General features: G+C 39.2%; 2 protein-coding genes across 2 annotated transcripts; one reads left to right on the forward strand and one right to left on the reverse strand.

Annotated features, from left to right (window-relative positions):
- Positions 1-548: 548 nt before the first annotated feature.
- On the forward strand, positions 549-11,379 carry tfdp1b (transcription factor Dp-1, b). The gene is made up of 12 exons (XM_027010200.2): positions 549-747; positions 2,343-2,453; positions 3,553-3,619; positions 5,407-5,513; positions 6,831-6,958; positions 8,179-8,338; positions 8,455-8,601; positions 8,763-8,831; positions 8,945-9,096; positions 9,182-9,348; positions 9,732-9,786; positions 10,233-11,379. The coding sequence occupies exons 2-12, from the start codon at positions 2,442-2,444 to the stop codon at positions 10,378-10,380; spliced, it is 1,212 nt and encodes a 403-aa protein (XP_026866001.2). The 5' UTR covers positions 549-747; positions 2,343-2,441; the 3' UTR covers positions 10,381-11,379.
- LOC113577520 (potassium-transporting ATPase subunit beta) lies at positions 11,372-13,744 on the reverse strand. The gene is made up of 7 exons (XM_027010214.2): positions 13,633-13,744; positions 12,557-12,685; positions 12,325-12,438; positions 11,988-12,193; positions 11,828-11,890; positions 11,636-11,725; positions 11,372-11,549 (listed from the first exon to the last, which is right to left on the reverse strand). Exons 1-7 carry the CDS (start codon positions 13,742-13,744, stop codon positions 11,391-11,393), a joined length of 873 nt encoding a protein of 290 aa, XP_026866015.1. The 3' UTR covers positions 11,372-11,390.
- Positions 13,745-13,994: the final 250 nt, after the last annotated feature.

The following is a 13,994-nucleotide window of genomic DNA, read 5'->3' on the forward strand; positions in this document are numbered from 1 at the left end:
TTTGGATAAGGAGGAGTGTTTGGATCCTGACTATTACATAACATACGGATGTGGAATACGTAACAAGAAAATAGGGGAAAAAACTTAACCATAATGGGAGCGTCTGTATGAAGAGGAATTTGTGCCAAAGTGAAATATAATCATGTCAGTAGAAAAACATGAACTGCAATACACACATGCCATTACATTTCAATAGCAACATGCAGAGTAAGTGCGAGAAAGCAAAGCCTCTCTTCTAACGTTTTCACGTTGTTTGACCTCTACTGAAAACAATACATGGTTCTTTCCATTAAAAAAAAACAAACAGTATTGAAAAGTAATGTCGTGTGTATTGCACTTTTTCCATGTGATTGCAATTCAATTGGCAAGATTTCCTCTCCGAAGATCTAAACACACTAATCGACAAGACTTTCCACACAAGAAAAGGGACCCGTTTCGGGAGGCGCGCAAAAAATTGAAACGACACTGGAGGCGGGCCATAATGTTGACAGCGTTTACACGTCACAATATGCATATCCAATCAAAAAACACCAACGCAGGACACCGCCAAGATTAGTTTGATGGCTAACTCAACAATATAGCTGGGCTAAGAGTTGTTTAGCTAATCCAGCTAGCCATCTATCTTGCTTAATTTCGCGTCAGCAGTAATAACCAGCATAAAATTTGATATAACTTGTTTCGCAGCGACATCCAGAGTAGACTGCTGCGAGTTATGATGAGGACATGAACCGTGGAAACATAGCCAAGGTAGACATCACACATCAGCCTCTATCAAACCTTTTAGCTCAGGTGATTTGTCTTAAGCTAAGTTAGCTAGCTAGCTAACGTTCGCTTTTGGATAGCTAACTCTAGCTATCTAGATAGAATCATAACTCTCTAACCCACTGTCTTACATTATTCTCAACCTTCGACTTTATTCCTTTAAGTTAGAGCAAAGATAGTCACTTAGCCAACGCTAGCTAGATCCTCGTTTATTAAGCTATGTTTACATTGCAAGTTAACATTAGGCTACTAGCTACCACTGTTATGATAACCGGAATAAACTATTCTCTCGAAAATTAAACTAAATTTCGAGCTAAATTTCTTTGCATTGTCTAGCTGGACACGTCCTTTCGAACTATCGTTCCTTATGTAGAGTGGATGTTGAAACTAAAGTTACTTCCCATAGGGGGTTTGTATTCCCATAGGGGTTTGTATGGGATCATGTGCAGTTATGTTCTGCGCTGAGATGCGTTGGAGCCAATTTACTGCTGCTTGTGTTTTCATTTCGGCATTATTTCAAGCTAGCTAGCAAAGGCTCTGCTGGATCAGGTTCTCGTGGCCAACATAGCTAGCTACAGTTACACAGAGAAGTTAAAACAGACTAACGTTACTCCGTGAAACTTGACAATTACAAACGACCCGAAATTGTAGGTCAGGCATTTAGTTCGATCAAAATTATGAAAATACGGATGGGCCACTTTGTATTCTTTTTGGTTCGTAAGAAACATGTTTACTTTTGGATTATTTTCTTTTGTATCACTTATGCTTCCTGTGTGGAGTATGGATTTAGCCCCCTCTTCCTCTGGGGCAGGACAGCTAGGTTAGGTTAGCTAGGACCGTTAAATGCTGCCGACACATCTGACTTTATAAAACGTCCCAGCAAATATAGCTCGCTAGCTAAAGTTCCTGAAACAGAAATGTATTTTCCTTGAATACAATTATTGGCATGTTGATTTACTAATGAGATTTTGATATACAGCCACGATTTTACTAAGATGGGCTGTGAGGAATTAACTGCTGAGAAACAGGAGTTGCTTTTCTTGCTCCCAATTCTGTCATCGAGTGGGACTGACACTTAATAGGTTTCTTGGCCAAGTTGTTAACAGTCGAAGCAATTTTGAGAAGATTTGATAACAGCAAAAACGAGAATAAGCCCATAAGCACCCATTGGCGGTTAGAGAGAGGCTTTTCACCAGGTCCTGAAGTTCAGACGGTCGTTTCAGCTGTATCGAAAGCTGATAATGTGGTTCCTCAAAGAATGAGTAACGTTACCACAGAGTAAAAGGTCACAATATATTTTATGTTGCTTATTCTTGCAATATTGAATTTTGCGATATTGATCTCACAGAATGCTGTAGTATGTGCATAGGCCCTCTTACAAATTGCTGTTTTTGGTTTGTATACTGTCAACATCCTGACTAATCTAGGTAATTCCAGCAATTTCTTGTGGTATTAATTATAATAGTGAAAACAATTATTCTAGTAGTAGTAGTAGCAACCTATAGAAAAACAATTATTTTATGCATTTCAGAATTGTTTACGTCTTCTGTGTAATCCGCTTTTCATTTCTCTTTAAACAGATGTGAAAGGTCTTAAGTTTCTCTTACTGTTGACCAGACAGGGATCAAAGATACACAGCTGAAAAGACCTTCTTGCAATATCAGCAAGAGACTGACACAATGGCAAAAGATGTAAGTTTCATTGAACATTATTGTAGTGTTAAGTGCTGTGATGCTGCTATGAAAGGCTAGAAAAATAAATTCAACGTCAAATGTTTTAGCTCATTGGTAATCTATGTACAGTTTGGATTGGACACTTTTTTCTTTTCTCTGAATCATTCCTGAATACTAGTTTTATTCACTCTGTTCATAACTTGATCGATATAACATAGTTTGCCTTTGTTACACAGGCATGTGGTAAAAACGGCCCTCACTTCGTCTTCTCTGTACGGCACATTGGCTGTGGAAATGTTTATTGAAAGTTAACTTCCTTTTTAAAAATATTTTTTGAATAGTGAAGCAAGAGGTGCTGAGGGTTATTAAATATTGAATACAAGTTTTCCCTTGTGCAAGCAGTACTGTTTTACTTGCTCATTATGTAGCCATGAGAGAAAACTGTTTTTGTTCCACTTCTGTGTGTGTGTGTGACCACCGTTGGCACTCAGAGCAAAACTGCACAACTTGCACGTGTGACTCTCACTTGGTTTTGGTTGTGCTCCATGGTTGTCTTTATATATATAATATAAAATTTTTAGAAGCAGTGTTGTTCCCATGTTACGCAGTTTCTAGCAAAACACAACACGTGAGGTCATCATATTTGTATGCTTGATCAAACCAGATGTGATCAACCATAAAATTATGAATAATAATAATATGAATAATATGAGGTCAGAAATGTCCAGTAGTGAACGGTTTCACTTGTGTTCGTTTATGCCAGTGTGTTTCCAGTGTTTTCCATGGGACTGTAGTGAACATGTTTTCACTTTCTGTGATTAGTTTGTGATGTTTCCAGACCTGGAATGATTCTAAGGCAAGTTTGGATATTTGTGCAAAATAAGTTGATTATGCTTAGACCTTGTGTACTAATCGTAGCCTATATAGCAAAGATTTGGAGTAAAGAGAGCTGACCTTTGTGATTATTAACCTTAGTGTTGTACAGATGCTACCACATATTTTTGGGTTTATCATGGATGCCTGTGACATGGTACAAAAGCGTATAATTTTGTTGATGGATTATGATATTGTTGATGTATGGCTTTAATGCTAATTATGAACACTTTCACATTCTAAGGCTGGGCTAAAAGAGAGCAGTAGAGAGCTGAAGGTTTTCAACACTCAGAACGTCAGTCCTGGAAAAGGTGCGTACACCTGTCTGGAACTCAGTAGTTTTTGTTACAGATGTAGAATCACTGAACTTGGGGCCTTGTTGCTTGTTCAGCAGCCCTTAACTCAAAGGTTCATGGTCATGACCTCTCCAGGTGCACATTTCTGTTCCTTGACAGTTAGCCTTACCTTTAAAAGTGCTGTGAAATGTGGTTGTCACTTGATATGGGCTTTTCAAGGGCTAATGCCGATGCATATTCTTAGAAAGCAGTGTGCCCAGTAACAGACTTGAGGGACAGTTTAAGACTATTAATTAAACATACATTTTACTCTACTGACATTGCCAAGTAAAAAATAATGTAACTTGTCATAAATGATGCTATATTTCATAGAATCTTATCACACTAACTACAGTGAGTTGCCTGTGTTGCTTCATACTTGGTAGGATTTCAGTGAACGTTCATCTAAATATGTTAGTAATTGGCATCTGATAGTAGCCTAAATCTTCAACACTACAAAGTCTTACCTCAACTTTATGCAACATAAGGATGACCTGTTTTACATCACAATGGGAGAAATTATGCTGAAATAAATTAGTCCTTTATTGGACCCAGTGCAGGATTACGTAGGATGGGTTTTCCTTTCCTGTACCTAGTGCAGTATTCATAGGACATGTTTTCTGTTACTGGACCAGTGCAGGATGGTTAGTAGCAACAGACGCTGAGGAACATTAGCCAAGGGACCAGGATAGCTAGCTAGTTAGCCCATAGCACAGATTGCCACTCCTACTGGCCATATTATTTGCCACATAATTTACCTAATCTTAGCAAAACTAAGAAACTAACACTAGATTTTTGAGGCACTTGGCTGGGAAACTAAAATTATATTAGATATCCTCACATACAATTGTGGAATATTTAGAATGACCATTGATCTTACACCTGCTGGTTAACCGAAACTCTAGCCAGTATAGTTTGATATTATTTGTCTGAGCTTCTACTTGTTTTGCACTTGATCCCTGTATTTCAATACTGTTCAAAGGTATATTGAACTTTAACCTACTGTACAGACTAGGATACATTCTATGAGTAAATGACAGAGCACTTTTGTAAATCGCTCTGGATCAGAGAGTCTGCTAAATGCCAAAAATGTAAATGTAAAATGTTATTGTAGCCCAAATTAAGCATGGAAACTAGAAATCTAAGTCAGTTTTCTCACCATTTTCACAGGTAAGTGAGTCTAGTAGCAATACATCTCCAGCCACTGCCATCATCTGTTTTAATTTGGTTTGGGTTTGAGATATTGTCATTGGCAGATGCTGTTATTTGGCACATGCTGTTATCCCAAAAAAGGCAAATATCAGACTGGTATATTGGTTTGCTGATTATATTGGTTGACCACTGGTGTGATGTAGTCACAGTTGTGCTGTCTGCTAAGAGGCTGAAGCAGATAACAGTAGCACAGAGTTCAAAGATTTGGACATTTCATCTGCCATTCAACAAACTGTTAACTTGTATCTTAATAGCCTTAGCAACGCTTATTAAGCCTAGGTTACTGTGTTAACTGTAATATTAGCATACTGTTTTTTTTCTCCAGCAGAGGGCAGTCATCCAGCATGTTTCATGAACACAAAACACAGAACCCTACTCTCCGCACCATTCACAAAACCCAAAAACATTTAATTTTTTTTTTTTTTTTTGTGCACCTTATGCTACATATTAACTCTTTGGTTCACTAAGCACACAACTGAGATTTGCATAGTATTTGATGTACCAAATAAGAGATTTGGTAGACAATACAACTTCTGCTCTCTCCTTGTCAGGTACTGCTATCCTGTCACTCGTCAACATCCATCCCTCCATTACCGGAGTCAAACAGATAATGCCCAAAACGCTGGCTACCACAAGCGTGAACGTAGTGCCACACATGGTAAGACACTGCTAATGGGGGTGTTTCTTGTGGCCCAGTACTCTTAATAGTAGTGATGTGCTCTCCAGTGACAGCTTATGGCCAATGGATCTTAGAAAGCTCATGCAGTAGCAGCACGAGACTCCAGCTGTTTGATGACATTTTGCATTCTCAAGATCCCCCTTTTCAGACAGCAGCACCCACTGGCAGCCCTTGATAATCAGAGCGAGGCCTTTCTCACGGTGGGAGTCTTGGTGTTCTGCTCGTCCAGTATGGTCCCTGTCACAACTCTTTCCTCTCTGAATGGTGTAGTGAGTCTCCATAGCGACAAAGTCCTCCATTAACATTGTGTGAGGTGACCCGGGAGAGTTCCACCCTAAGCTGATCACAGAAGTTTCGAGTCAGCGGGATTAGAGCCCACGTCAGTATTATCGTTCTATTAATGACAAGCCCTCGGCCAGAGGCAGGCAGGGTGTGACTGCAGGAAGTTGCAGTGTCCCACCTCTGTGTTGTGTTAGATGGGAATATATATGATACTTAAGATGGCAAAATTACTGTTATAATTCAATAGTTGGACCTAATTTCCTCTCAAGTATTGAGGAAACATTTCATTAGCACGACCCAACCAACTCTAACTATGCAAATTTGATTGTGTAACTTAGAAACCTGCAGAACAGGGATGGGAGGTTTGGTTTTGTGGAATTTTTGTTTATTGATTTTATTTTGTAGTTACTGTGGAAAAAAATCACAATGTTTGATATGGTCACATTTTATTTAACCAAAAAAAAAATGATGTTAAACTTTTTTAAATGTAACTCTGAAGTTTGGGAGACAGAGTAGGACTAGGCCTGAAACTCCTCCCCTTCCTCCCAGAGTTCCTCCTCATTATGATCACATGACACGGGAAGTGTTCACACCCCACCACTGCCCTGTCGTTTCCCTCTTCTCAGCAGCAGGACTTTCTGTTGCAAAGCAGAACCCTCCCACAACCTCACTACCCTGCCAGCCCAAGATTCCTGGTTTAACGCTTCTACAGTTTTGAATTCTCTTATCACAACATGTAGTCACAGTCTCCATTTACACAGTGCAGCTTTGAAGGACATTTGGACTGCTTTGTCAGCAACACTGCAGAAGGGCATTTAGTGTAGGTACTGGACCTCAGAATTCACAATCCCATTTTAAAGCCATTGATTCATGAATCTGTATCACTTCTAACAAAACATTCAGTATAATTACCTAAGAAGGCAAGCAATAAAACTACACTGTGACCCCTACAACCTGTGTATGTCATTGCTGTATGTTAGTATAGCTGTACTGAGTACCATGTCCTGCCTTTAGGTGATTGGTACTCCTCAGAGACCGACTGCCCCTGGCAGCACCGTCCTGCTCACCAGCCCCCGGACTCCGAGTGCTCAGTTCCTCACTCCGCAATCACAGCCCCCGGAGTCTTCACCTTGGTCCACGGGGTGAGTCATGCCCACAGTGTCACGGCCTTCCCTGGCCCCACTCCGAACCTGGCTCTGTGAGACGCCTCCCAGCAGAGCTTCCCTCCTTCGCGAAACTTGATATGTAGAAACTAATATACAAAACATTGGTCAACATTTGGAGAGTGACATGGATAATAAAAAAATTGCATGTTCTGTACCCAGAACACTTGTTTTAATTTATTTTATTTGTCTTTGGCCTTGGAAGCTAGTGTTATTTTGTAATGAATTTTAATTTAAGATGTTTGCTGGGGGAATTGAATAATTTGGGCAGCTATTTTAGTGGGTATAATGTCAAAAATATTGTGACTCAAAAATAGGGAAGCTTTGATTTAATTAGTTTTTATCTAAATCATATTTATATGTAGTTGCCCCATTTTAGGGGACCATAAATCATTGGCTAAATTAACAATCTTGAATTAAATTGTCTAGTTGGTTGCAAATCTGCTGCAGTCAGTGACTGCCTGATGTCTGTGAGTCATAAATATGACCATGTGTTTCTCTGGTGGTTCTCAGCCAGTTGCTGTTTGTGTTGGGAGTAGTCATGTCTTCAGTAGTCCTGTCTTCAATAGACTTGTCTTCAGTAAATAAAAATTAATTTTCAATGAAGCCTAGTCTTGGTACGTCAGGCCTTGCTTGTTTGTTTTAGTTTCTTGTTCCTTTCCAGTCATGAACCCATTTGAGGAAATGCTATACCAACGTCTTGGCTATTTTTCTGATTTTTACTCAACAGTTTCTTTTCATGATTTAGATTGCTCTTCCATTATCCACTACTATGGGCCTCATGGTCTGCTAAGATTATTAGTGAGTTCTTGCTTCTTAATAATATGTCAAAACGTTCATGCTTTACCCATGTCTCTAATGTGTTCTGGTGGCTTTCTGCACTGAAGCTTATTTGGCCCTTTTGTTGGAAGACGATAACATTCCATGTCAGAAATGGTATTAGCCTTTTAGATTACTTTATCATATAAGTACTAAATACAGCAACGCAGACAAAAAACACAAATGAGAAAAAAAAGTCCATGATATGTTTTACCCAATATAGATGGCACTGCCCTTGAATTGAAGTTCACTTGCTGTGTTTTAACCACACTTCTAGTCCAGTGTGCTGGAGTACGGAGCAAAAACACACGACAAATAACTTATTTACTATAGTTCCTGTCCAATGTTAGCCTCATCCTTGTGCTTTATTCTTCCCTCAGTCGCAGTAGAAAAGGGGACAAGAATGGAAAAGGCTTGAGGCATTTCTCCATGAAGGTGTGTGAGAAGGTCCAGAAGAAAGGCATCACCTCCTATAATGAGGTAGCAGACGAGCTGGTGGCAGAGCTGAGTTCTACCGACAACGTCTCTCCCAACGACTCGGTTGGTTATCGACATGGCTTCCCATGGTCTCTTATGTCCCATGATGAGATTTTGATCTCCTGTCTGAGGAACTAACTGATGTTCTATGTTTCACCTCTTTTTTTCCGTTCTCTCAGCATGTTTACGATCAGAAAAACATCCGGAGACGTGTGTATGATGCACTGAACGTCCTAATGGCCATGAACATTATCTCCAAAGACAAAAAGGAGATCAAATGGATAGGCTTCCCCACCAACTCTGCTCAGGAATGCAAGGACCTGGAGGTTAGAGATCTGCATGTACAGTGTCTCTCTCTCACTCACTCACTCACACACACAGTCTTCTTCAGAACAATTCCTGTTTGAGGTATGCATAAATAGTTCCTGCATGCGGATAGTGGTTTCTGTATAGTGCTGTGACGTGCACTCTGCTTCCTTCACAAAAGGCCGAGCGCCAGAAGAGAATTGAGAGAATCAAGCAGAAGCAGGCTCAGCTTCAAGAGCTTATCCTACAGGTATGCAGGCACTGCATGAGCCAAGTGTGTACAGGTTTATCTGAATTGAAGCTATACATGTGCTATGGTTCCTAATCACAAGCCCTTTATAGAACCTATGAATTTCTTTTTAGCAAATAGCATTTAAGAGGTTGGTGCAGAGGAATCGAGAGGCAGAGAAGAAGAACCATAGATCTCCTCCACCCAACACAGTCATACACCTCCCCTTCATCATCATTAATACCAGCAAGAGGACCATCATTGATTGTAGTATCTCCAATGACAAGTGAGCGCCTTGTTGTCTCACATTCACATGCTCTCTCCGTCTCTCATGGTTAGCAGAAATCTCAATCTCATGTATTTGTCTGCAGGTTTGAGTACCTCTTCAATTTTGACAACATGTTTGAGATCCATGATGACATTGAGGTGCTGAAGCGCTTGGGCATGGCATTTGGCCTGGAGGCTGGCAGATGTTCCCCAGAACATCTGAAGATTGCACGCACCCTAGTCCCCAAAGCCCTGGAAGCCTACGTGATTGGTTGGGCACCAAACCCATTCTCTTTCAAAATATATTGGTTTTGTTATAGATTTTTTTAATTGGAATGCACTTAAAGGTGCCAATAATATAGTAACTTTACGTGAGTTGTTTTTGCCTCTTTACTAGAAACTAACTTCAGATCCTCTGGCACTTCAAACCGTGTGTGGGTGTGTGTGTGTGTGTGGGTGTGTGTGTGTGAATGCAAGTTAGTCACTGAGTAACTGAAACATTTGGTCTTTCCAAGTAGTGCCTTATGTTGTACAGGCAGAAACATCATTCGTGGCCTATTTTTGAAATATTGCACACTTCTGCCATTATGTAAATGTGCTTTGAGACCTTTAAGGTTTTTTTTTTTTTTTCACTTTATTTATTTATTTTTTTAGAAATGGCACAGGGATCCTTGAATGAGACTAATGGAGGCTATTCTCGTACAACCAGGTGAGTTTCCTGGGCTTTATCTGTTCACTGGTGCAGCATTTTCGCATTTCACTCAGATATGTGCTCAGATATCGGCTGTACAGTAAAGATTTTGTTGTTCAGTTTGCTAAGTCTCGTGTGTCCAAGAAAGAAAAAGGTACTTCACTGTCTGGTTGAATATGCAAAATAATGTAGAAGAATGAATGAGTTAATACTCAATACACAACTGAGCATGTCTTAGACTTTCTTATTGTGAGGAGCTTGACGCACACTTGGAGCTGTAGTGTTGAGGTAGAGAAAGTTAGGGAATATATAAAAATATAAAATGTGCTTATCACACAGTTCAAGCTTGTGATCAGCACTGTAGGTGCTGCAACACCCTGATGAGGTTTGCTGCCTTTTCACCACCTTGTCCGCAGCCCTGAAATGGCGTTTGCATTGGTAAACTGGTCTTCATCTTTTGTTAGTGATAATGGTGCTGCTTCTGCTGCCATGGGCTCCAATTCCACCAGCTCTCGTGACACACCCGCGTCCTTCCTGGACGATGACGAGGAGGAGGAGGAGGATGAGGAGGAGGAGGAAGAGGACTTTGATGAGAATGATGATGAAGATTAGCATCTGGGCCACATTTTTCTTGACTTGCTTCCAACATGATGGGGCTTGGGCAGAGCCAAAACGTCTCTGATCTTTCTGTTGGGGCCTCCGGAACCCTACTTATTGTATACCCAAGCTCAGTGAGTTACCATCCACTGTGAACAGTCTTCACAGCAACATGTGGCTGCTTTGTGCAGGACCACAGTGGTACTTAAATGAAATAGGTATTTCTGCTACCTTCCTGTTATTGTCACCAAATTTTCACGCTCTGTTCTTCTGTTTTAAAGCTATGTTCCTTAACAGCGTAATGCTGTTTTGATCCTTTTGTCGGCAGGGATGATTGTTTGTACAGGTCACTTGTATTCTCCAAAGATTCACAGATGTATAATAATGTGATCTGACTCACCACATGGACTTTATTACCCCTTAATCTGATATGTCAGAATTTTGTACCTTTGCTTCACTTTGATACAGGCAACTATTTTGAATAACCTGGGTGGTTTTTAGAAAGACTGCAGCAGAATACACTTCACCCGGGGTGAAATTTGTAAGGTTTATTTTATTTTTCTTATAGACAGCATGTATAATTAAGGAATTAATTTGGAAATGACAAGATTCTTTCTACATTTTCTATAACTCAGCAGAACAAGTGTGCTACAGAAAATACAATTCTTATATGGGCTGAGAAGAAATTTGTTTTAAAAATGGTATTGTAGACTTCTGTATTCTTATATTAGGAAGACCTTTCTTTAAAAAATGTATTTTTACTATGATGGAGTTTAAGCTTCAGATGTTTCTCAATGAAAGATTGGCTAATGTATATCTTTATTGCAAGCGTTTTGTTTAGCATGTACATTTTAAATACATTTTTAAATGAACACAATACATTTTTGAGTGATGCATCCAGGTTTGTTCCCAGTGCTCAAGGTCATTCTTTCTACACTGGGATTTACAGAACAAGATTAAGAATCTTGATGTTTAAATGTCACACACACAAAAAAAAGACTAAACCCCAAGTATATTCTTTGTAACTAACTCAAAGCGTTTAAATCAAAGGTCACTTTTCCCTCATAATGGTCGTAGAAGTTCTCATAAGCAATATTGTTGGCCATCACCCTACACTGGATCGTTGCACGTCTCTTATTGACGAGGTCAAATTTCACAGCCACCAGTGGGTTCACATAAGTTGGCTATAAAGCAATGCAACATAAGATCAACTTTAACAAAATTAACAGGAACATAAATATGCAAAGGATAATGCATTTGGCTGCCTTACCTGTGCCAGCTTGCCGTAATACGGGAAGTACGAGAGGTCCAATGTCCCATTCAAGGGGTAGTATACATGCCCACGAACGTTCTCATGACCCTTCTATTCACACAAGCACATTCATGAATACTGCTCATTGAACTTCATGTCTCCATTATGTCTGCAAACATTACACTCAAAGCTCAACTCATGCACACTCACCAGCACAGTGCAGTTAACATATGGAGCCATTCCTGTACCATTGTTTGGCAGGAAATTAATGATCTGAAGGAAAGATTGAATAATTAGATTTGAATCTAAACAAGAAAAATATAGGAGTGTTGTTTTCTTTTTTTGTTTTTTTCCTCTTGCACCATCATACCCTGTTCATCTTGATGATTACGCATGGCTGGTTGGTTGTGTAACCAAATGTGGGGTCGACAATGCCAGAGCATTTACCCAGCATGCTCTGGTAGAATGGGCAGGCCCACTTTGTATGTTTAGGAGCGTCATACTGGTGCTGGAAGAAGTACTTGCCCACTGTGCAGTTGTAATGATTACACTGTGCTTGTATGGTGTCATTGTAAGCTGAAATAAAGAGCAAAAGAACCTCACTATCCCTCATTGGTAGGTTTAGTTATTCTTGTGTGTGTTGTTTGGTTTTTTTTGTTTTGTTTTTTGCTTGCTTGAGTTGTATTTTTTTAAGAACACATGCTTACGTTTAAGGAACTTGTGAAGACACTTGGACATCTTCATCCAGCTATGCTTGTCTGACATATTGTAAGTGATCTCTAACACTTCATCGTTATATGTGTCAGGCCACACCATTACTCCTGTAAAATGGCAAGAAACATATTTACCCTGAAAACAGTATGCAGTGAAAACTGCTAAGTTTTCAGTCAATACAGCATTAGAGAATATAATGTTATACAGATTTAAGGGGTTTTTAACCTGGCGATTGTAATCGATCCTGGTAGTCTGGTTCATATGGGCTCAATGTGTACATGAGCACGTAGATAGCCAGGGAAAACAAAGCTGTCATCACCACATAGAATGCCACATAATAGAGGCTGATGTACACTGTAATGAAGAGTCAAAAATGTTTATATCATATAGCACTTAGCTCTGATTTCATGTCTCCCTTGTGCTATACTGTGCTCATTTGGCATAGGTAAACCATCCCTGAGCAGTCTAAAGCGGACAAGTCTCAATATTCAACTGCAAATTTTTGCTTTTATCCGTGTTACCTGTTAGCAGACTCTCACTAGAAATCTGTAACATTTAGCTCTTTATATAGCACATTAATATATCATAATATTACTCTTTCAGTAAAAGAAATGTCATGTTTTATATCCTTTTTTCAGCATAAGCTTGGTCAGATCCATAAAGTTTGTCATGAGTCACTTAGGGGTTCAGAAAGCTGTTTTTATCTATCAACACCCCCCCAAAAAAAGAAATTTACTTTTTCATTGAAAGCTAGTCAGCATATGCTCACAAGGGATCTATCATAGAAAAAAATATGTTCCAGGCATCTGGTATCTGTCTATTCAAAATAAATCTTCAAGCTAAATGTAAGAAAAAACAAATAGACTTCCTACACAGCATGGACATGACAGTCAAAAGAAGTGGGTGGGTTTTTTTTTTTTTTGTTTGGTTTTTTTTAGCTGGATTTATGAACCAGTAATATTACAAACACTTAAAAATTTAACAGTCTTAATTTCACATTAGAACATGTTTGGGTGTAGCTATTCTAGTAAAGGTCAGCTAAATGCAGCCTTTAGGTACTATACAAAAATGTAACACATTTTTCTGTATTTCAAGTAAAATTGAAACACACCTTGACCAAGTTGTTTTCATCTTCAAATGGTTATTAATAATATAAATAAAATTTCATATTCAGTGGAGAATTTCTAAGTTGAAATTAAGAATTTTAAAAACAAATGAAAAGGGCAAAATTTAGAATGTGGGGTTATGTGGAAATTATATAATAATTAATATAGATCTGAACAACAAACTGCAGTACGTACCCCATTTCTCTGGTGTTCTACCCATGAAAGTCCCTTCATCAGAATTCCAGACAAAGTGGCCAAAGTCTCGACACCTTTGGCCACAAGTTCTCTTTTCCTTCAGGGTAGCCATGTTGAAAGTTTTGCTGGGACCTGCTACTTTTCAATAATTTTTACTGAACCATGTAATTTAGTTTAGTTAATTTAGTTTAGTTTGATTAGAAAATTGTCCTCTTTCACCTGTCCCCTTAGGCCCCTTGCCTTTCTGCTGACTTCTTTATGTTGTGCTATTGGCATGCTTGAGCTTGTCTTATCTATCTTTTTATATACAATGATAAGGACACCCAATTCATGTGCATTTCTTGTGGGCTGTACTAGCCACT

This window comes from Electrophorus electricus, chromosome 16 (genome assembly GCF_013358815.1).
Source record: "Electrophorus electricus isolate fEleEle1 chromosome 16, fEleEle1.pri, whole genome shotgun sequence".
Classification (NCBI taxonomy): domain Eukaryota; kingdom Metazoa; phylum Chordata; class Actinopteri; order Gymnotiformes; family Gymnotidae; genus Electrophorus; species Electrophorus electricus.